The sequence below is a fragment of the Parasteatoda tepidariorum genome, chromosome 1 (genome assembly GCF_982258835.1).
Source record: "Parasteatoda tepidariorum strain Cologne lab strain chromosome 1, Ptep-v5.0, whole genome shotgun sequence".
Classification (NCBI taxonomy): domain Eukaryota; kingdom Metazoa; phylum Arthropoda; class Arachnida; order Araneae; family Theridiidae; genus Parasteatoda; species Parasteatoda tepidariorum.
The window spans coordinates 118,438,832-118,462,781 of NC_141755.1; the positions used below are offsets into that span (position 1 = coordinate 118,438,832).

General features: G+C 26.2%; 1 protein-coding gene across 16 annotated transcripts in view; it reads left to right on the forward strand.

Moving 5' to 3' along the window:
• Positions 1-396: 396 nt before the first annotated feature.
• LOC147816786 (transcription-associated protein 1-like) overlaps positions 397-23,950 on the forward strand; it is a 37,312-nt gene continuing 13,758 nt past the window's right edge. For 4 of the 16 annotated variants that reach the window (XM_087151269.1, XM_087151272.1, XM_087151284.1 and 1 more), the window contains exons 1-9: positions 401-553; positions 2,603-3,379; positions 4,180-4,337; positions 7,510-7,593; positions 9,694-9,897; positions 13,627-13,790; positions 15,382-15,478; positions 17,552-17,688; positions 20,889-21,093. In XM_087151269.1, coding sequence (XP_087007395.1) covers positions 4,293-4,337; positions 7,510-7,593; positions 9,694-9,897; positions 13,627-13,734 — 441 coding nt within the window. In that variant the 5' untranslated portion in view covers positions 401-553; positions 2,603-3,379; positions 4,180-4,292 and the 3' untranslated portion in view covers positions 13,735-13,790; positions 15,382-15,478; positions 17,552-17,688; positions 20,889-21,093. Of the gene's footprint in view, positions 554-733; positions 920-2,602; positions 3,400-4,179; positions 4,338-7,509; positions 7,594-9,693; positions 9,898-11,462; positions 11,566-13,626; positions 13,791-15,381; positions 15,479-17,551; positions 17,689-20,888; positions 21,094-23,950 lie in introns of those variants that run through there. The other 12 variants (XM_087151325.1, XM_087151328.1, XM_087151316.1 and 9 more) reach the window with 11 other exon arrangements.

Here is a 23,950-nt window from a genome sequence, read left to right on the forward strand (position 1 = left end):
TATAAATTGTCCCGCAGTGGACTGATCGTTAAGACACGGTTCTCATCAGATCACCGAAGTCAAGCATCACTGGCTGCGGTCAGTGTGCGGGTGGGTGACCCACTTGGATCAGTCTGCGTAGGGACCGAGGGTGTGCGGTATTGGTCCTCGTTAAACTGTGCTACCATAAAGTGCTCGACTTCGCGTGCAGGTCGTTGGGCTACCGAAGCGGGGGTGCCATCCCCTCTGCAGAGGATCAAAATTGTGATGGCATGTCTTCGGATCATCCTCAGGGATGTTTCCCAGACCGTCGCCAATAGCCCATTGTGCAGCTCTAGTGCGACGTAAATCAACAACAACAACTTTTTATAAATTTAGTACTTCCATTTGAACGGGTTAGTAACATTTGCAGAAATAGGCAACCGGATGCTTTACATAATTATGAAATCAGTTCGTAAACAAACAAAAGGCTGTGATGAACATTTCACTAAGCATACCCTTAATTATTTAATGAAAATAGTTTGAAATATTCCAATATGTGCATCAGCATTAGTCAATGTCAATTAAGAATGGTGTGAGTTCTTTTTTTTTCTTTCTCATAGTAATAAGCGGAATAACGTGCTCTTAATCTTTCAACATAGGAATTATTTATATAAAAGCTCATCAATTTTGCATTGCACATTTAAATGCAACTAATATTTTCGAAGAAAATTTTGTGTAACATTTTTTTACTTTTGGGCCGTGGAAATTTATCAAACCTAGTTCCGGTATAAATGCAGTTGCTTTATCTTTATAATTATACAAGTTCAATGAGTCTAAATTGCTGTAATGACCGTTTTTCTATAATCTTTTTAATTCCTTTTTTTCTCCCTTTTTAAAATTGGTTAACCGTAGTTTTTGCAACCCTATTAAACTTTTATTACCTTAATCACTTATTGCAGTCCGTTTATTTTACCTTGTTATATCAAGTAGCTCATTATGGGAAGATTTCTGTATCATGATCTATAGCTGAATAAATGCCTAGTTTTGGCAGCTTTCATGCAGTGGTCCTTGAGAAACTAAAAAAAATAAAATAAAAGGGGCTTACAGAAAGGATATTACTCATAGCCATCCTCAGACAAATTTCTACTTGTTTGATTTATTTTTTTTAGTTTGCAAATTTAAAATAATTTTGTTACCTTATAGTCGGTATGACAGATCAGGATACGGAAATATTCCCCTTATTATTACTATATAGAAACTTAACTAATGATTGTAAATAAAATTCTGCTTTCTTAGTTAATCTGTGTGAAAATATTACACAATTGTTGAACCTTATGTGAGGGTAAACTAATCAAGGGTAACCAAGTTCATGGCTGTTGGAGTATAACTACCGGTACTTTTCGCTTCACTGGGCGCAAGCGAATAGTCACTAAAAATGTATGCATGTCTTAGTTGTTGTTATGTGTTTGTGAGAATGTGTACTAAAGACCTAATAAATATTGACCAGATCTGAAAGTGCGAGCATGTAAATCCACAGTTCCTAAAGCAATATAAGTTTGTAGTTATATAGTGTTTTGATTTTGGATTATAAATCTCAAAATAACTGAAACTCTACTTTTTAAAAAGGTATCTAGTATAAAATCTAAGTAAATATGTGCACTACATATAAATTCGCTTTTGTTTGGACCAGAGGAGTCATTATATTGAGCGTCAACTGTATTTATATTATTTTATGGAATATAACTCAGCTAGAGACTGAAGCTTTAAGTGGCGTTAAGTGAAAACTCTAATATAACATTTCTTGTTCTTATAAAACAGAATAATCTCTGTTTTTTTTAAAAATTTCTAATACATGTTTACTAATTTTGCCTATTAATTATTGCAGTCCTTACAATTCATGCAAATTCTTAAGAATATTTACATTTTTTTTATAGAATTGTTAAAATTTGAGGTGAGTTTTATCATTGAATAGCTTTTTTTGGAGTCCTTAAGCATGGCAAGGATACCAGCAGTAATGAGTGTATCAGCACCCATTAATGATCCTGTTGCTGTTATGAATACTTTCCGCTCATATGTATCAATGCTCAAAGATCCTGTTGCAAGAAAGTTTAATAATTAGTCATTGGGAATTGAAAAATCAGAATTTATTTTCACTTGAAAATTTCTCATAGCAATTTAGTATTTGAGATTATATAGATATTATATTTAGTACTAAGGATGTAGCTAATGAACAATTATATACTTATGGTTCATGTTACTTTGTTGGTAATGTTTACAATTCTCATACATTGATGTTCACAAAAAATAAAATAACCAAAGTAATATTCTTATAAATAAATCTTACTTATCTACTTAAATCTTACTTACTTAAAGATAACTATATACCTATAAATAAATCATTGTATTTATCTGCACCTGATCAGAAATCATACTTAAATATTCTTACTTCCCATTTTTAATTTAATCAAATCCACATTTCTTTTTAAAGCAAAACCTTGATCAAATATATTTTATGCATTTATTGTAGTAATTTGTAATTACAGCTTATTTTATTTTTTATTTATTTATCTGTCTTGATGCACTTTTCCTATTGATTTTTATATTGCATAACTTTAATTTTCTCTTTTCAATTCTTTTATAGAGGATGAAAGTAAATTGAAAGTAGTGATGTAACGAATAGTGATGGGGCCGAATACCGAATATTCGGTGGCCGAATACTTACTTTTTAAAAATTTCTCTTTTCATTGTAATTAAAGTAATTTTCAAATTTTAAATTAAAAATAAAATAAATATTAACAAAATTGCTTTTTTAATCTTTGTATATTTAAAAAAATTTTAACAACTTGATTTATTTTTTGTAGTAATTTAAATATCTTGATGCCAATAACAAGGCAATATGGCTTTTATAAATCTAAATAATTAATAATAGCATATTTTAGTTATAGTTATACTTGTAATTTATATGCTATTTTATTTAAGATAAGAACTCATTACTTACTACCGTTAAATGTATTCTTAACTTTCTTTTTTGTCAGAAAAATTATTAAAACTCAGAAAATTAAGAACTTTTTAAAAAGTTTCACTTTTGAAATTTTAATTTTGTAATTAAATAATTTTCAAATATTAAATTAAAAATGAAATAAATATTAACAAATTTTCTTTTTTAAACTTCCTATATTTTAAAAAAAATGTAACAACTTGATGTATGTTTTGTAATATTTTAAATATCTTGATGCCAACAATAAGGCTTTCACAAATCTAAATAATTAATAATAGCATATACTTCATTATTCGGCCGAATAACTTCAGTATTCGGCTAGACCGAATATTCGGCAAAAGGGCCGAATTCCGAATAGTGGCCGAATATTCGTTGCATCCCTAATTGAAAGCTTTGCCAGAATTGAGTGGAGAGCTTGAAGTAAGGTTTAAATTTAATAGGTATAGTAAAATGCTATATTCAGAATGTCATTGTATGGGGGATTCGAAATTTATTTTTTCAGTTTCAGAAATGACAGTTCATTTTTCATAATTTCGCAGATTATATATGCCACAATTAAAGTCATTGTGCCGTTAAGCCCAGCATTCAATTCAATTTTGACTACCGAATTACAGGAACCTTTTTAAACTCCTCCCCATTTTCTGGATATTTATATTTGCCTCCTATTTTTTGGTTTCATTTATCACTTTTTTACCAATTTTTTTTCTTTTACATTAAATGCAATTGGCAGTTTAGTTTCCCATATATTGATAAATTTATTTATTTAGAAATTAATGTTTTAGCACCAATTGTATGAAGATCATTGAATTTAACTGAATGGCAAATAAGAATTTAAATTCTAAGAATTAAGGAGCATTCAAGTGATTGGCTCAAAAGCTTTTTAAAAACTGTTTAAGCAAGCTGAGACATAAAAACACTATTTATCCTCCCTCATATATTAGTATTAATAGACTATTAATGATAAACATGTTATTAGTTTTATTACTCTAATTAAGAAAAAAAAAATATTTATTTTGATACATTACAGTTTGAATTTGAAACCTGAAGACTAGAGGCACACCATTGAAATCAAGCGTGCAATGTTTATAAAAATCTTTTTTAAATAATAAATAAAAACAAAAGAATTTGAATTGATGTTTAACTAACAATAGTAAAAAGAATATTTTAATAAAATATTTGTGTTTTAATTTTGTAATAAAAGTATCCTTTTATTTTTTCAGACTATTGCTAGTAATCCACAATATCCTTCATTTTTGGATCAGGATATAAAAATTTTCATCAGAATTTTATGAGATGAAGAACCACAGTTCATTGCTGAAAAAACCACCCATGTATGTATTTTCATGTCATGCCGAAGGGTCATTTTGTATATTTTAATGTACGTATTTTTATATATATCCTGTATTACTTTTTATGAAGGTAGCCAATCTAAATTTTTTTCCTTTACTCTTTTATATTTTTTTTATTCATACATTGTCTATTATTTAGTTTACATAACTGATGAACTTAATGAACACAGTTAATAGTCATTGATATGGGTTTAAAATAACAAAATTTGAGCAGTATTTAAAAAAATAATCCCATTGTTGCTAATGTCGGTAGGTTGTGTGTGTATGAAATCAACCTCATTTTAATGTCTTGGCAGAATAATCAGGTTTTCTCTATTTACGCTTGATCTCAGTTTGTTTTTATATTCAAGACTGCTGTTTTTAAAAATTAGATTAAATCAGGGTTAGTAATTGTCCTGATGATCTTGATGTTCCTGATATAAAGTATTTTATCCGTATTTGTCCTGAATTTTGTGTGTGTATTGAATATTCGATTTTCCAGGAATGAAAATGCAGATTTTTGAGAAAGTAGATTTAAAGATTTGAAAAATTTTGATCCAATATCCTTTTTCTTTTTTAAATGCTTGTCATTATCGCAATATTTGATAGTTCCAATATAGGGACTGTCTATTGATTATTTACATGGTTTAGATATTTAGAGTCTTACCCAGAGAATTCATTGTTTCAACCTCTTTGGGAATTAAGTCATTCAATGGAAAGGAAAATTGATAAGCAATTTTGCAGCATCAAATTTTTATGATGTCGATTTCAAGGGCGATATGCTTACTTAATATTTTCACCAAATACAATAAAAAATCTTGTAAGATTTCCCAGTTGCACAAATATTGATTGTTTTCTTTCATGTGATTTCAGTCAACAAGCAGTTATAAAACTTTTAAATGATAAATTAGGGGATTGCTTACTAAAATTAGTGTTCTACATAAATGTTAAGCGGCATATTCATTGCATTTTTGTTTTGAGATCATTGAAACCCTACTTTAAGGAGATGAAAGAAGTCTTCAACTCAATTACACATTTGAATTATATATTGGTATGAGTAAAATATTGACGAATTGATACTGTTCATTTTTTTAATGCTACAGCCTCATCAAATTTTTCCATGTTTTGATTTGGAACTATTATTTGTTGTTCTGTATTGATAAAATTATTCTGGAAACTGTTAAAACTTTTTGCCATGAACAAATAATTTTTTGCTGTAAAATTTTATTTTGTTACTATTAAGTAGAGTAAATTGTACTTTTTAACTAACTGTTCCAAAAAATGCTCTGCTGTTCCAAATCTGTTCTAAATTTTGTCCTGTTTTTTTTTTTTTTAATTTTTAAATTGCTGTCTTGATTTGTTCTTTGCCCTGTTACAAAGCTTGCTTAATGTCTTCAGCTTGGGCATTTTATTTAATAATAATGTGTATAACCTTTTTTTTTATTTAAATATATTTTAATTAGTTTTTTGTCTGTTTTATAGTTTTTAGTTAAGTTTTTAGAGATTTATTAAATGTTTTTAAATTTACTAGCAAATGGGATATTTCATATTTTCATCATATAATTTCAAAATTAAATTTAAGAACTCTACTTCTTGTTATATAATATTTTAAGCATAAAAATCTGTCTGTTGTCTAATATTTTATTGACAATTTTTTTAAAAGGTAACTAATCGAACCTAATTAGAATTTTAATATTGTGATATATTGTCACGAAACATACATATTTCACAGTGTATTACAATATTTTTAAAATTTAACTATTGACTTTGGTCAAGTTTTTGTTAACCAAACAAAATATAAAATTCTGCGTAATATTATAATCTATAATTATCAATGTCAATAATACTCCTAAAATTATCACATTCTATATTTATCATTTTCAATAAGGAGTGCAATTTTTTGATGTTCAAGAACTGTAATTGATAATTGTGTTTTTGATATTTATCATTATTGAAAATTATCATATACTCAATATGTATTCAAATTTACTTAATATAAATCAAATATTGTTATCACAATGGTTAAGAATAAATGTTTTGTTGCTCAACCCTAGTAACTAATATGATTCTTGGTGTGGTTTTGAAAATATTTGTTTAAAATTATTATCTAATTATATATTTTAATTTGCTTTTTTATTACAATTTCCTTTAAAAATATTTCCACTGAACTGTATTATTGTTTTCGGCAACTTCGTAAGACAATTTTAGAAATAATTCACAGGCTCCCTACAAATAATCATTTGTTACCTCATAGCAAACCAATCTTGTCTTTAATATTCAAATCATTGAAAGGAAGTAACAACTATCTTCTTAATAAATGACTCAATTATATATATAATATATATTATTTAAAAAAAAAAACTTTAATTAATAAGTTGTCTGTAAATCAACCAGCAGGTATGCATATTTTCAATTAGTAACAATTATTGATCAATTTAATTTCCCTAACATTATAGGCAGAACAAGAACTTACAGTATGTGTTTGTTCTGCATGCATTGTTATTTGTCGAGTATAATTGAAATACTTAAAAATCAAGAGCATGGATCTAGAAAAGTTTAAACTTCTAGGATTTCATTTTTATGAGACATGCTGTTTGATTAAAAAAAGTGTTAAATTTTTCTGAAATATTGGGCTGTAAGTCTTTAGGCAAACGTGTGCCCAGGATTTGTAAGCCCGTAATTATAAATAATATTCTAATTAAAATTACATTTATCTTTCCGAGGTAATACTGGTACAAAAATTATGCAAAGTAAAGTTTATTTGGTAAAAATTTTGACTAGCTGAAAATATTTTTTGAAAACTGAAAATTTTCTTCTCTAGCTCTACATTTTATAATAATAAATAAAAGATTAAGAGTTTGTATTTCCTTCATATTGTGGGAAAATAATGGCACTTTTTGTTACAGAATTTAAAGTGAAAATAAAATTTGACATATCAAAACTGAATTTTTAATTTTAAATACTTGACTAATTTTTAAATTTTTTATTTTTTCTGAAATTGCTTAACTACATTAGATTGATGTTTACATCTGAACAGATTAGCTAATAAAATGTTGCTATTTATTAACTTAGAATTTTGTTGCTTTCATAAAAACTTTGAGAAACTATGCAGATATTTTTCTCAACTTATATTTCCTCTATACGTTTAATGTTGGAATTTTATGACTTCTCCTATACTGATTTTATTGATGTTTTATTTTTATTCAAATATTCATATTTTAGGTGGAAAATGAGGAAAACATATCAGTAGTTTTAAGAATAATCATAGAATTTCTTAAGACCTTCAGGCCACCATGCAGCTTCGAAGTAAGAATGTGTTATTTATATGATTTATCTTTTTCAATGAATTCGCTTTTGTATTAATATATTTCACAAATGTACAGATTCATGGAAAACTATTTTATTAATCAACTTTTGTAAATTTTTGCATTACATTGATTGGAATGTGTTTCTGTAGGTTTATTAACTTACATTTGCACGGGGAAAAGAATGTTGACTTGAGTGGATGTCATTTAATAGGATACATAATACTACTAGTTATTTATCATTTTACATTACTCCAGCTACTGATTTTTTTTATTATATATCTTATAAGAGATTTTTTTTTTAGATTTTTCACTTGTTTGTTTAATTAGTTATTTTGCACTTAAAAGTTTAAATATAGCCTTCCATTACAATGATAAATGCTTCTATGAATAATTCTTCATAAAATGAAAGAAGGAAAGAGAGGACGATAATAGTTCTGAAATAAAGTTTATAAGCCTGTAATTTGCGATATAAATGTCAATGATCACACAAAGTTAACTCATTTTAAATTCTCTGTACAGAAATTTCTTGACAAATTGTTCCTAAAATGTTCTTGTTTAAATTTCTCAAGGTTTTTAATAGATATTGGTTAAAAGAATTCCATATTGCTTTCATTTAATGAAAAATTCTGAGGAATATCAATGAGTATTGTTTTCCCAATCCAAATTGCAATGATCCTTAAAAAATGTTTAAAATAATAACGAGTCTTATTATAATTATAACGATAATTATAATTATAACGAGTCTTAATCATAAATTTATTTTTTAAATATTATAAAATGTTATTTTTGCACTTAATTTAAATGAAAGTCTTAATGAAAAAAAAATGAATATATTGTGGGTTCTTTTTAATTTTAGAATGACTGACTCAAAATATTAGGGGATATGAAATCAATGATTCCCCCACAACACAACAGGAAGATTTTATTAGTACTTTGAATTATTTATACTTTTTTGATTATGTGTATAAAGTCCAGTGTGAAATAAATCTTCAAAATTTTCATGATTTATTAAGTAGAGAAAAATAAATTAAAAAAAGAATTATGGAGAAATATAGAAATTCTCTCCATTCAGTGTTTATAAGTTTCTCCATTCATTGGTAATTTGTTCTAAATAAATCTTTTTAATGTAATTAAAACCTCTTATTTTTATTTCTATGGTTTAAATCCTTTTTTTATTCACTTATTTTATATTGTTTGTTCTGGTACTCTTCACCTGCGAGGCCTGTTAAACCACAATATACCAAAACATCAAGCATATTAAAATGTGGGAAATCTAAAGGTTGCATACAGTGATGTGAAAATAATGATATATTTAAAAAATTTAGCTATTACTAACACCTCTTCAACTTACAAAAAAAAAAAAAAATTATGAAGAATAGTATAATCAACATGTGACTTCAAAACAAAAGAAAACATGTAAAATATTAATTATGATATGGTTGTATCGCTTAAAAATAGGGTTCAACAAATTAAAATCTGTGTATTAAAATAAAGTAGATTTCATCATAAATTTAATCACTTGTAAATATTTTAACTCAATGCAATTTTCTGCAGTAGTTTTTTTTTAAAAAAAAACTATATTCTTTTTAATTTCTTGTCGAAATTTTATGAAACGTTTATGTGTTTTTTTTTCTTTTAAAATTTTAATTAAAAATGATTGACTACAGGTGCTTTCTTTTGTAGTGTCTGTTGCTTATTTAATCAGAATTGGTTTATGACAAACTCTCTATTGAAGAAGAAAAAATATTGTGTATAAATATTTAATACTCTGCATTGTTCAATATGAATACAGTTTTGTGATATATAAACATGCTCCACCTTTATTGTGATAACATATGAAATTATAATAATTATATGATGTATTTACCATATCGTATAATTATCATATATAACATCATGATATTAATTATGATTATATTAAAAAAGGCAAAATATTTGAAAGAGCATTAATATAATGTATGATTATTAATAGTATGATTCTTAACAGAATCATGAAATCAGTTGGTTACATTATCATGCTACATACCGATTGAAAGAAGAAAATATATTCTAAATTGCAAAAAATATTAAGCTTTTGTGATTTTTCAATTATTTTTAGATACAGATGTTTCTGCTTTATGTAAAGAATATTTACAAAGAACTGCCTAATCACTTGCATCTTATATTTGAACTACGGCCTACTCCAAATGTAAAAGATTTATCGGCAACTACGTTGGAACTTTTATTGAAAGAAACATTTACCATAACACAGATTCAAATTGAGAAAAGTGGAAAAAGAATCCCGAATTCAACTACCCAGATGGTGAGTAAAAATAATTTTAACGTCTGTGAATCAGTTTTATTAGTTATTAAAATAATCATTAGTTCATATAATATGAAAATTTCAAGTCTTGTGTTTAAAACCTTTTTAAATGCATGTAGATTACATTATTAAATTTTTTTTTGCGCTTTCATTTCCTGAGTAAGCAATAAAAATAGTTATTAGGCTAAACCATTATAAAATTTAAGCTATTTGCTGTAGCTGTGGTAATATTTAAAAATTTGCTTATTCACAAGTATAAAAGGGTTTCTATTCCTAAGAAGCCTTAAATTTAAATATGGTTTTAGGAGCCCATAAAAAGGTCTGTTTTTCTTTCTAAACCTTTTTAAAGCTCATTCATATTTTAATTTTGATGACTTCAATTGCATTTTATAATTGTTTTCATTATTATTCTTAATGCTATTAAATTTCAAAAGTGATATTCAAGTAAGATTAAAAAAGTTATGAAGTAACTTCATTAAAAAATTTAATGTGAGGAGCATTTTTTTTTTCTAATTTAATTCTTAAACATGCTTAAAATCTTTTTTCTTGCTTTATTAATTCGAACTTCGGGTCAATTTTTGGTAGTATTTACTTTAACCAGGGCTTAATCCAGGTTTTCAATCCTAGTACCTATTTTTGTGAAAATTTTTTTTATTTTTGTGAAAATTAAGTATTGATTAAAAAAAAAAAATATTTTTTTTTGTAACAAAACTTGAATTGTTTTGCTCTTAAATCATTGGTTCCGTAGCATTTTTAATACACTGTGCCTCGTTATCAACTGTGACGGTTTTTTCAGACGGCGACTGTTATGACGGTTTCTCCTCAGTTTTTTCAGACTGAAAATTTTTTTTAATTGATTTCGTTCCTATACTATCGATTGTGCGTAAACGCTTCATATAATAATCGCTATTCCGTGAGCCACCCGCTCCACTTAAATTTCTTCCTCTCTTCATTATAAAAACTTTTCATAAATCTTGTTAAAAAATACGAATAGAACACGTTTTACGCTAAATCATAACAAAAACACTTGTCTGGGAAAATGAGTTGAGTTGTTTATGCGCTGGCTCAATTTAGCCGGTTGCCTAGTATAAAAAATTCACCACTCACTCCGATTGAATGGCGTATTTAGGAGAAGTGACGTCAGTATATCAAGCCTGTTTTCGAGCTAGTGCGGTTGCGCGGAACGCCGTCTGATGGCATACCATACGGCGTTCACTGTGAATCCACTTTTCCGTGAACCGCTCGGAAAACTATTCAGCACTTTAATTCCTTCTAACTTTCTTTTTTATTTTCGTGAAGATGCGTTTTTTTTTCAAAGTTTGTTGAAGTACTGATTTTTTTTGTGAAGGTACCGATTTTTTTTTTTTTTAATTTTGTGAAGGTACCGATTTTTTTTTTTTAATTTTGTGAAGGTACCGAAAAACGGTACCAAAATCGCCCTGGATTAAGCCCTGCTTTAACATCTCAAAAGCATGCATACATGATCTAAAAAAAATCAAGTATGCATGATTTCAATCTGTATAAGCCTTCAAAGTTAAGGAAAAATTTTACTATTATTATAATAGGGGTGCACTACCTTTTGAAGTGAAGGGCCACATGCGCAGCAGATTGACCTATGAAGAGTTGCATGCCCAAGAATTTAGACAGGCATGTTGACAGCAATTATAGGTAGTAAATTTTTTATAAACATCGTTGTTCTAGGCACTAAATTCTTTTTATCAGTTAACCTTGCAATATATTTGTGTAAAATTAAATGCTTTTAAATGTTTAAAATTAAAAACTGATTACCCAAGGAAACAAAACACAATCAGAAAACCAGAATCAATTTATGAGAAAGAAAAAAAAACAGATAAATAGAAATAAATAAAAATAATAGGAAAATTCATATTTTTTTTTATCACATTACATAATGCAGAAATCCATTTAAACATACATTTTAACATTAAAAATTTTTAACGTTCATAGAATTAAATTTAAAAAAGAAAAAAAAGTATTCTAGTTAATGAAATAAATGCAAGTTAAATTCTTTTGTTTATGGAAAGTTTGTAGGATTAAAAATGATTATAATTAAAACAAGACCCATTCAGTGGGAAATAAGATTCAACATTTAGTAGGGAATATACTCCAACTTTAAAACTTTAATTTTATATAAATTATAAGAGCAGGAGCTAGAAGAGAAAAGAAACAGAAAACATTAATTTTGATCTTAAGAATCTATTTTTTAATTATTATTAAATAGTATCAATTTAATCTATGGATTTATCAACTTAATTACAAGAACTTACGGAGCTACCTACGATTTTAAATTTTAATTATACTATTTTGGAATAATTAGATACAGTACAAACCTTAAAAAATTAAACTTTTAAAAATTTTTATTTAAAAATTTTAATCCTTTGTTCGATGTCTTATCCCACAGTTTTGAATTTCCTCTACTTATCTAGCTTTTTTGTTGCATTTTTTATACAAAGTTTTTAAGAGTAAACTTGTTCTAAATTAAGCTGAAGATATTTTAATTTTAATGATAACAATATGTTTATTTTCATGAAAATTAAAATATTGTTTAGAAAGTCAAGCATTGTTAATCTTTCACTGTATAAACATTAAATTAAATAAATATGAAAGATTTACATACAATTTCTTTTGACTACAGATTGCATAAATTTTTTTTTTACATTTATGTTTTATAATTTTTTTTAAAACATGCAGCTGACTTAACTGTCTTTAATTATATATTCAAGCTTAAAAAAGGAATTTAAATTTAGAATTTGGAAATTTACTTTACAAGCTAAGTTTTTATTGTGTTTCAATTTGAATGACTTACAAAAATTGAAAAATGACCTTGTTAAGTCATTGACAAGACACTGTTTTAATGTAATTATTTCTTTATCTGTGTCCTTTTACATTGGGTTAGCTCTCTGCCTTGGAGATTTTGGAACTTGCTCTTAGATATTCTAGCTATATAATTCAAAACCTGTTTTTTTTTTTTTTAAATCTTGAGATAAAGATTAGAGTTGTTAAATTTTTTTTATTACCAAACAATTTTGTTTTGAATTAAAATATTTTGAAAATAAACTTTAATTTTTATACAAGTATTTTCTATGATACACAGACAATTTTTTAATTTATCCTTTCCAAAAAAATAAAAATTCATATGAAACTTAGAAATTGAAAATTTGATTGATGCATTTTAAACAGAAGGATCAAGCCAGAATCAGTAAGAATATTCCTTAGGTTTCCAAAGCTCGTGAATTGTATTTTATTATTTTTAAAAATTTTGAATTTTTTTCTTGTCGTTTGTATTTCTTAATAGAATTATTTAAAATATTGTTAAAAGAATTATTAAATTAAGAAAAATGTCACGGGAAAAATATGAGCTGGATCATTCAAAAAGTCAACTTTCAAATGATTGTTTGCTTTTCAGAAACCGAAGGGACTTTGAGCAAGCTCCCTGTCCCTGAACTCACCCATACTTTTATAAATGTCATACTTTGTTGGTTTGAATCCATAATGAAGGCATAACAATCTATTGTATCAATAAAGTTTTACTGGTAGTTCTCTTAGTCAAATTAAATAACATGGTTCTCCAGTTTTATGTGTGTTTAAAAAAATTTTAAACTAAAAATTAAAAAATTACTTTCTTCTATACTTTCTTACACTAAGAATTGTTACTTTGTGATTTTTCTTTTTTTTTTTATATATTGTTTATATGTTTGATTTAATTTGCAGGTCATTTTAATCCCAAAAGCTATGTCCTTAAAGGCACTGGCAGATCTACCTATAATTTTTGTCTTGATGTACCAGCTATATAAAATGAGTGTTCATAAAGATGTCTAAGAATTTAAACTATTGATAATGACAACTATTACTTTACAACCCACAACTCAACAGAGGTAACTTAATTTTAATATTACTTACATATTTTTTGATAATAGAAAGTTTAATATTAGTGACTATGCTTCAATGTTGAAATAGTCTATGGAGTGATAAATAATTGAATAATTGTCTCTTTGTTTGCCAAATTACTCTTAGATGATAATTTATCTATATAAGATAACTAAGAAATCTCTGGAAGTATTAAAAATGTTGCACTTGCTTTAAATTCCAGAAATTGGAAGCAGTTTTCAGTTGATAATGATCATTGTCAATATTTACATAGCTTTTGATTAATCTGGCATTGATTCTCATATTTGCTATTAAGTATTTGTTTTATTAAAATTTTCCTGTTTCTAAATAAAAACTAATTTAAGTTTTGATGTGTAAAATATCACTAAAATATATAATTTTGATTAATTTCAGAACACTCATTAAAAAATAATTTTCTAATTTTATAGAAAAACTCATACATCCAATAAAGTTTCAATTAATTCACAGCATGTCCTATATAAGATAACGATAATGTATTCTCTTTGATAAAATACATCTGAATTTGGATATATAATTTTCAAATTCTTATTCTGTTTGGATCAAATCACCTAAACTTAGAATATAATTTTTTTTTAAATATCTTACAACCAGCTCATAATTTAATTAAGAAATAGTTAATCTGAGAAATATTTGTCAATATTACAAAAAATTTTATATTTTTAAATCTTTTTAAAAAATAAAAGCTTGTTAATCTTTTTTAATTAAAGCAAATCTTGTATCCAAATGAAATCAGATTTATTTTATTGGTCTCATTATTCTTATACTTGATTAAAGCTGGAATGTCTTTTTTTTTTCTTTGAAAAGGCTTGCAGCAAAAATATTGCATAATGTGAGTAAGTTTTTTTCCAAATATCTTAAAACAATGTCATATATTTAACTCAAAAAATAGTCTAAAGAATATTGACGACATTGTGTATAATGTATTTTATTACATTGTTACACTTATTAAAAATAAAACTTTCTTAATTGAAACAAACATTTTACTATGGAGTACAATATAACCTATTAAGTGATCAGCCCACTAGGTATACCAAGGCTATAATTAACACTACTCTTGCATCACCTCTTAATATACTGACCACTTCTCAAACTAGGCCATCAAATTGGTACATTACAAATGGTCAACTTGCGTGATTTTCGCTGTAAAATCTATTTTATTGATTTTGATTTTTATCTTGATTGTTGTTTTTATCCTTGGCTCGCTTGTCATTTTAATTTTATTTTCATAATGTTTACAGCCAAAATATTGCAGAAAATATAGAGAAAAACTTTATAAATTAACTATTTGCATGCAGGATATACCTTAATGTCTTTCTTTTTTACTTATTTTATATTTTATACCAAAATGATCAAGTCAGAGTGGTTTTATACAGTAAAACTCTACATTATTGTTTTTGCTCATTCAATTGTATTCTGTGAAAGAATTTTATGTTCAATGACTAGGTGGGACAAAGTTAAACATTAAATTTTGTGCATTTAATTTGTTCTTGGGGAGAAAAAGCAGACAAAATGCAGAATGTTTGCAGAAATTTTATTTTTTGTTTTGTTTTATTTTAGGAGCAATCCATCTTTCAACAAAGAAGTTTATGTTAACTTTATGGCTGCATAGATAAAAACATTATCCTTTCTAGCTTACCTAGTTAAAATATATCAAGTGAGTAGGTTAATGACTAATATACTAAGAATTATTCATTATTTTTTGAATAAATATTTTTTATCCTGTGTTTTTAAGGAAATCCCTTTGCTGCTGAGAAGTACTCTAATGTGGTATAACAATGTTGAGCACACTACTAAGAAATTTTAAATAAATAATAATGTAACCTGTATAATTTTTTCTGTTTTATATCAAACATTGTCACTCACCGGTGACTGACACGACCAAAACAAAAGGTTCAGTGTCAGTCACTGATGGCTGATGTGAACCTCAACATGTTAAAAGACACTTTAATACTCACAGAAATGATTTCAAAATCGACTCAGAGGTCAAAGGCACCAAGCTATCCATGTGCTGGAGTGGGGATGGATTCTCAATCTTGGCATGAGATTTTAGATCCATAAGTGTGAGCTGTTTTAGGAAGAAAAAGCAACTTGTGCTTAACATTGACAAAATCATGCCATTGGTTAGGAATTGTAGAATTTTAGCTTTTATGACCCTCCTGACCTACAACAGGCTGTTGTGAGAGTGATTTACTACACTTTAATGATTTCTGAATATATGATTTGTTGTCAACAGGGGGATTACTTTCAAGCAAATTAATGAGCTATCTTTACATTGAGTACTTAATAATGTTAGTTGAAAAATTAATTTTCCAGGCTCATTTTTTCAATACATTTTGCGCTTAACATATTAATTGCTAGTTAGAATTTTTTTTGGTAATTATATAATGAAACATGGAATATGATAAAAAAAATTCTGCACAATGCATTAGGAATCAAATTTTTGACTTTATAAATTAAATGGCCCTGATGCTGAACTATTTGCTCTTTGAACATTAAATAGAGGTAATGTGCAAAGTATATTACAAAATATATTATCTAGAACTCATTAAAGTCATGCTAATAAAAATAAAGTGAACTTGATATGATATATTTGATTAATTCCCCCCCTTATTTCCTTGCTTACTTGTTTATTGGTTCAAAATGAAGGAGGAAATTTATTTTTTTTAGAACTATTCTGACTACTGGAATATTTTCTGATTATTAAAATCATTTTATTATGTTGTGAACACAAAAAAAATTTCTGCCCATTTTATTTTATTTTTTACTACTGTGATTTAACTGTATCATTAATACTGGAACCTCCAATTATAAAATCACTGAATTGTAAAATTAGCTGCTTTTTACTATTAAATCTGCAAGAACGGAATCATTTTAATATCAAACTATGTGAAAACCATCTTCTAATAAAATTATTATTACCATTATGTAAAGACAACATTTTGTAAGGTTTTTGTTTATAACAATAAAAAACTTTGCTGTTTTTTGTTTGAATGATTAGAATTTTCTATATTCTCAAGTTTTGAATACATATAAATAATAATTTTTTTGTCTGTTCTCTATGAACAAAGTTTCTGGTGTTGATTGCATTTTGTGTTGAAATTGAAGAGCAAAAGTTAAAAAAATTAGAAAAAAGAGAGTCTAAAGGAATCCAAAAGAAAACTATTTACGTACTAAGAAAAATTTTATAATGCCTATCATTCAATATCAAGGATCCTCAATCATTCAATGAGGTAAATCTAACTTCAATGGATTTCAAAAGAGCTCTTGATTTCTTAAAATGAACTTTACAGAAAAGAAAAGGATATTTAATGTTTTAGAAACTCTTATATGCTTTCAAACTATGGTGAATTTTTAATTTGAAATTTTGCTTATCAAATATAATATTTTATAATCCTCCTCTAAGTTAAAAAATGTAGCTAATGTTAATGTCAAATGTAGGTTTTGTAAAAATAAAACATAAATGTAGTAATCAATTTAGTTTTTAATCAATTTAGTTTAGTTTGAAATTCAACTTTGAAATTACTTTTTCCTGCATTTTGGTTTTTAAAATTTGCTGCTTTTTACAATCAAGTTTTCTCAAAATGGATGTGATTTTAATAGGCAGCATGCACTGTATTTATGTTTATCTGAGTAACATTAACCCAAATTAGTTGCAAATTTAATTTTAATTCAAATTATGATAATAATTTAACCCAGCTGTGATTTTAATTTGATTATTTTTTTGTAGTATTTTGTGAATGAACATTCCTCACAGTTTGCTAAAGGAATGATAGGATTGTTGTATCTATGTCCTCAAGAAGTTGCCCACTTGTGCAAAGAATTGCTCGTAGCAGCCCATCATATTTTAGCCACAGAGCTGAGATAGTAAATGCTTTTTTTTATTTCTTAAATATGTCTTGTTTTTTCCTTTATTCTAAAACATGTTTTTTTTATAAATGACTCATTTTTTAAAAAATTTTTTTACTTTAGATACTATTTAAAAAATATTTCTGTTTAAAATGTTCTCTGTGTGTACGAGTTTTCCTTATTTTTGAGAAATTCTTTAATTTTTGCGTCATTTTCAGAATTGTGCATATCTCACTAATTATATCTAAAAATTAATGACTCTAAGAAAAGGAAATTTGTAGAAGTTTTTGTAATAGCAGCATTTTTTGAAACAAGAATAGCAAAATTATATTTTAAAAGTCTTTCTCAGTCTAAAATAATCTATAATTTAAATACTGTTATTTTAAAAATAAACTATGTTGTTATATATCTATTATTTGCTAAGAGAGAGTAAAATACTTTTCATAACTATGAACTTAATGGCATAGTTGCTATCAATATTTAAATTAAAAAATATAATATAAAAAATGTTTCATTTGAAAAAATATCCTTGTATAGTTCTTACGATATTACAAAAATTCAATAATGTAAAAGTCTTAAAAAATTTTCAACATTAATAACTATTTCTTTATATATTTATTCAATGTGAATTATGTTTTCCTCCAAAAAAGTCTTACATGTCTAATTAGAACAGTAAATAAAAATTCATTTTTTAAGTGAGTCAAGTTAATAAGCCTTAAATATCCTATAAAGAATACTCGAGTAAATATGTATTATTAAAAAAATTTAAAGCTTTTTGTTTCTTATTTTTGCTTTTAGTTTATTTTGGTTTGTGGAAGTTGGAATTCAAATATTTAAATATTAGTAGTTATAGATCAACTATGTTTACCACAAAAAGGGGGACTGTATGTATTATTAGCATTAATTTATAATAATTTTAATATTTAATTGGTTTTTAGTTTCAAGAATGTTATTAGTCCTCCAAGGGTTGAGCCTTTGAGATAAATATTCCAAAATTTCCTTACTACCCACTTTTCTATTAAATAACAAGGGGGAAAATGATTTTATGATGATTTTATTATTTTCAGCTTACAATTCAAAAACAGACTAATGCTCAAAGGTGCTTTGAAGATCACTAGTGTTTAAAAACAAACAATTCCAGAAGAGCTATTCAAGAATTTTTTTTTTTAAATTTATGTATTTTACTTGAAAATTAGGGGTCTTCCTGAACTGCTAGTTGCTATTTAGAGCATCTCATTTCCTTGGAGCTGAGCTTATCAAACTCTCAGATTTCTCCAATTCTTAAGTTTCACTTTAAACATAATTTCAACACAAATTACTATTGTTTTAAAGAAAATCATTCTCTAAAAGAGTTTACGATGACAAATGATATTTATTTTAGAATATTGAGTCTTGTTTATCATCCTGTTTTACTGTTGAAAATATACAGTTGTTGCAGTTAGTTCTTAGAGTTTTTGAAAAAGATTGCTTACCTTAATTTAACGAATTCCCATATGTTATCTGGAATTTTTTTTTAATGTTTGGTTTATTGTTATAAAAATCTATATAAAACTTCTGTTTATTTTGAGAAAAACTTGAATTCAAACTAGAAATGTTTGTAAGTTTTTTAAAAGGCAAAAAAAGGGTTGCATGCTCTTTCCAAAAACTCTAAACTCCTTTCCTCTAGTTATTTTATCAAGCACTTTTTAAATCATATATCAATTAACAGGTTTGTTTCTGTCATGTCCAGTACAGTATCTATATTTTAATAGAGGGGGGGGGGGATTGCAAAGAAAATTTATTTTTAATTTATTTTAACCCTTCTTTCAAGAGAAGTTACAGTTTTCTATATAGTTAGAAATTCAATTGCAAGTTAGAAATTCAATTGATAATTGATTTTAATATAGGTTCTTAAGTTTCTAATTCTAACATATTTGTGTTTTGTTAAAAATTTAGATTAAATTAAGATATAATCAGTTTAGTTTATCTATTTACTGCTCTTTGAAATGAATGAATCATAATATGCAGAGATGCTAAAAATATCTACAATATAACAGCATGAAAAAATTACATAAAAGTTTAATTAAATAGATTTTGTGACTTTTTAAACTCTGATTTTGCTTTACTTAACATGCCAATATTTAATGAATTGTGTTTTATTGCAATTCTCAAAGTATCCTCTAAATGCTAATTTGTCAAATATATTATTCATAATTAAGTGTTCTGTTATGCTTACTTGGCATCTAGTTTTATAATCTTCTAAGCCTCTGCTTTAAATTTTGTATTTCAAGTTATCTGCAATAAATTTATTTGTACAAATTTTTTTTATTTTCTTATCAAATTGTTTTAAACTGAATGAGATGATTCAGTGAGACACAAAAACATCATCAATGTTTCTTGTCCTGAAAAACCTTAGAGTTCACAGTTGTCCTGATATTCCAGATTGACGTGATAAAAAAAATGTGATCTTGTTTTTAACTTTTTGATCTAATATTCCCGATTTTCGTGTATTTTCTGATCATCCCATTTTCTACAAGCATGAACTTTAAAAGATTTGATTTGTAGAATAAAGTGATTTTGGTTTTCAAACATTTTTTGTTATTTATTATTTTAATATAGATTGATGATGCTAGTAAAAATTTCAGAATTTAACAGTTCCTACTTAAGGACCGTCTATCAACTACATATATTAGAGATCTTTTATTGTGTGGTTTGTGGGCTAATAGAAGCACTTAGATTTTAGTTGCTCTTTGAATTATCTCATTTTGTTTAAAATAATAATAAACTACTTGGAAAAAGGAAAGGTTTATAGAATGACAATTTTTGTATTGTAATATAAGTTTTTTTTCTCTCCTTTCTTTTTGCAAAATAGTGTATTTCGTATCTCAGTATCATAGTAATTTTGCCTATGCATTAATTGATTCTACTCTAACTTTATTTTAATTTTTAACAACCAACATTTTGTAACATTTAATGATGTTTGTTTTAGTAGAACAAAATATACTTTTTTACTTTGTCATTTGCTTTTTTTTAAAAAATTAGTTTAACAATGTGCACTGTTCCAAAGTATATCTTGATTTTTTTTTCTTGAAAATTGTTCCGATTTTTTCTTTGATTTGGCTTGGAAAATATATTCTAAATTATAATTTTCGTTAAATGTATTATGTTCACAGTGCTTTCATTTCCTTTTCTGACTGTAGTATTACTTATTTTAATGTAAGAATCTTGTATATTTTTAGGCCTTTTGCTTATAGTACTTTAGCTGATCTTATGCATCATGTAGGGCAACATTTATAGTTGAAGGTTCTGGCTAAGGCTGTAAATGTGTTCTCAAAAAATGCTCATGATGAATCTTTAGTAACTACAATTCAAACAATGTCTTGCATGCTTATTCTGAATTTAATTGAATGCATTAGAATAAGATCTGATCAAGAAAATGTCAATGTAAGTTCTTTTTTTCTTATTAATTGAAATATACATTTTATGCCACTAATTAAATTTATTGTAATTCAAGGCAATAATGCTTTTAAATTGTGAAGAATTTTTATTGTATGAATAATAGTTGCATTTTACTAAAATCATGAGAGTTGCTTGTGCAGTTAAATTTATTTTGTTACACTTCTTATGTCTATAAAAATGTGATGTCATAAACCATGAGAATCTGGCAGGATATCAAGGCCTTATACTTTCAGCCATTTATTTTCACATTAGCTTCTAGCTATGAATTTCAACTATTTTTAAACCTTAAATATTCTTAAAGGGTATTTCAGTTCAGATTATTTCATGGTATTATTACTAGTTTATAATTCCTGATCTTATAACTAGTTTTGTTGTTCTGGTAATGAAAATTGTGCTTTGCTAACTATTAACTATTCTAGAAATTTTCAAGAATTTTTTTTTGAAAATTAGTAATTTCTATGAGAATAATATTTGTACCAACATTAGCTCTGGTATAATATGTATGAAGCAGTAAAAAGTCATCTATGATGTTTATTATATTTTGAAAAAAAATTATGCTTTATTTAGGGCCGTGAGTTGTTAAAGAGGAGGCTTGAAGTTTTTGGTTTTAAAATTATTGCAAAGCTGCAACTGGTTGTCCTGCAGAAAAAAGCATAAACATACATATACTTTCTGTTAAATTTATATAGTTGCTTATAGTGCTTGTATTCAAAACAAAACTTGAAAATATGGAATCTCCTTGAAAAAAAGAAGGGAAAAAAATTATATCCACTGTTTTCTACAACTATTGATTAGTATTAGTCATTTAGAGTAGAAAAAAAAACTTGAAAAATATTTCAAAACTAAATATTGTCTTAAAGAATTTGTATTTGTTAAGTGCTGATAACTGCAAATGCATTTTAGAAATCATTCTTGTCACACACATATTTATAATTGTCATATGCTAAAAAATAATTTTTCAAAGAATTTGGATATAGTGAACTTCTGTTTTATAGTAGACTCTTTGCTGGATTCTTAAACATTTTGCTATTCAGGGGTTTAATTGTACTTCCATATCCTTTTATGTTTTTATTCTTTAAAATTTCAAAAATCTTATAGACTAAGAAAAACCTTTTAATTGTCTTGGAATTTTATTTAAAGAAAAATAAGGGATGGAAAAATACAATGTTAGGTTGGAACCTGGAAAAATCTTTCAGCAAACCTAGAAACTAAACAACCTATTTCAAATTGGTCTATAGCACTAAATAGCCAATAAGGTTCAAAGTAAATAAGTTCAACATCTGTTTTTATTTTTTTGTTGTTAAAATTTTGTAGTAACATTGTTGAATTTTTGAATTTATCGAAATTAAAGTACTAATTTGTGTTATCTTTTTATAATTGTTTCTGTAGCAAAAAAATAAATAAGGCAAAATTAGCTCTGCATTTTCTAATAGTCCCGCAGTGGACTGTAAGACTCAGTTCCTAGTAGATCACCGAAGTCAAGCATCACTGGCTGCGGTCAGTGTGTAGGTGGGTGACCATTTGGATCAGGATCATGCTTCCCAGACCGTCGCCAATAGCTCATTGTGCAGCTCTAGTGCAACGTAAATTAACTACAACTGCAACAGCATTTTCTAATAATTAAATAATTAGAAATGCTTGCATGTGCTTTTGTTTTTGTTCTTTAAAATATCAGGGTTTTCACTGGATAAGAAAGACCTAGAAATGTCTGGGACTTTTATTTGGGGAGAGTCAGGGGGGAATGATGCTAAATTTCGAATGTTTTAAAATTTTGTAAACATTTTGCAGGTCCTTGAGTGTAAATAACCAATTTCAAAATTTGCAGTAACAATATGTAGCCAATGAATTTCAAAATAAATAAGTCCAATATCTATTACTTTTATTTATTAATTTTTTTTGTTACAAGTTTACTGTAACATAGTTGAATCTTTTTAGAACATTGAAATTAGAATGTTAACATTCTAATTTCAATGTTCTAATTTCTTGGTTTAACAATTTATGGTTTCAAAATTTTTCTTAAATATAACTATAAATCCAAATCAACACTAAAAAAGTTCTTGAAAATTAAGTTTTCTGTATAAATAAATGTTGGTTTTTAATCATTAGTAAGAAGTTTGATAGCAGACTGTATGATTGATATGACTGTATTAATAAATTATGTTTCATTGAGTTTTTCAGTTTCTAGTTTTTATGCAAAATATTGCTTTTGTCTATAATTTATATTTATATTTGTGTAAAACCCTTCTAGGGAAATAAAATACATTTTACAAAAATTAATATTAGGCATATTTCCTATTAAAAAATTAGTTTGACTAAAAAAAAAATATATATATTTCTAAAGAAATATAATCTTGAAATTGAATGATTTCTAATCGATTTATAATCTTGAAATTTTATTGAAAATCTGTGAAACCTGTGTTTTAATCCTATAAATGACTTGGAACTTTGAATATAATTGATGTATAAAATCTCCACTTCTGTGTATTCGTAATATTTTTTTCATTAACGGCAGAATCAATCATTTTTCTCTGCATTCAAACAAAAGTTTATACGCTAGAATTTTGAAACAACAGTATTTAAAAAAGCAGGCTCAAACATTTTTAGTTTCTTTTTCTTCCTAATTTTTAACATATAATAATTTTACAATCAACTTTAAGAATATTTTATTAATTTTTGTTCCTTGACATTAATTGTACGTGTACCCATCCATATATGTCTTGACAGGGCTCATAAGTTTCAGGTTAATAAGTATAAGTTTAAATAAAATGAAAGTCAAGGTATTTCAAAGTATATCTTCTATTAGAGTAATTTCTTAATAGTTTTTTGAAAAATGTTGCAATAG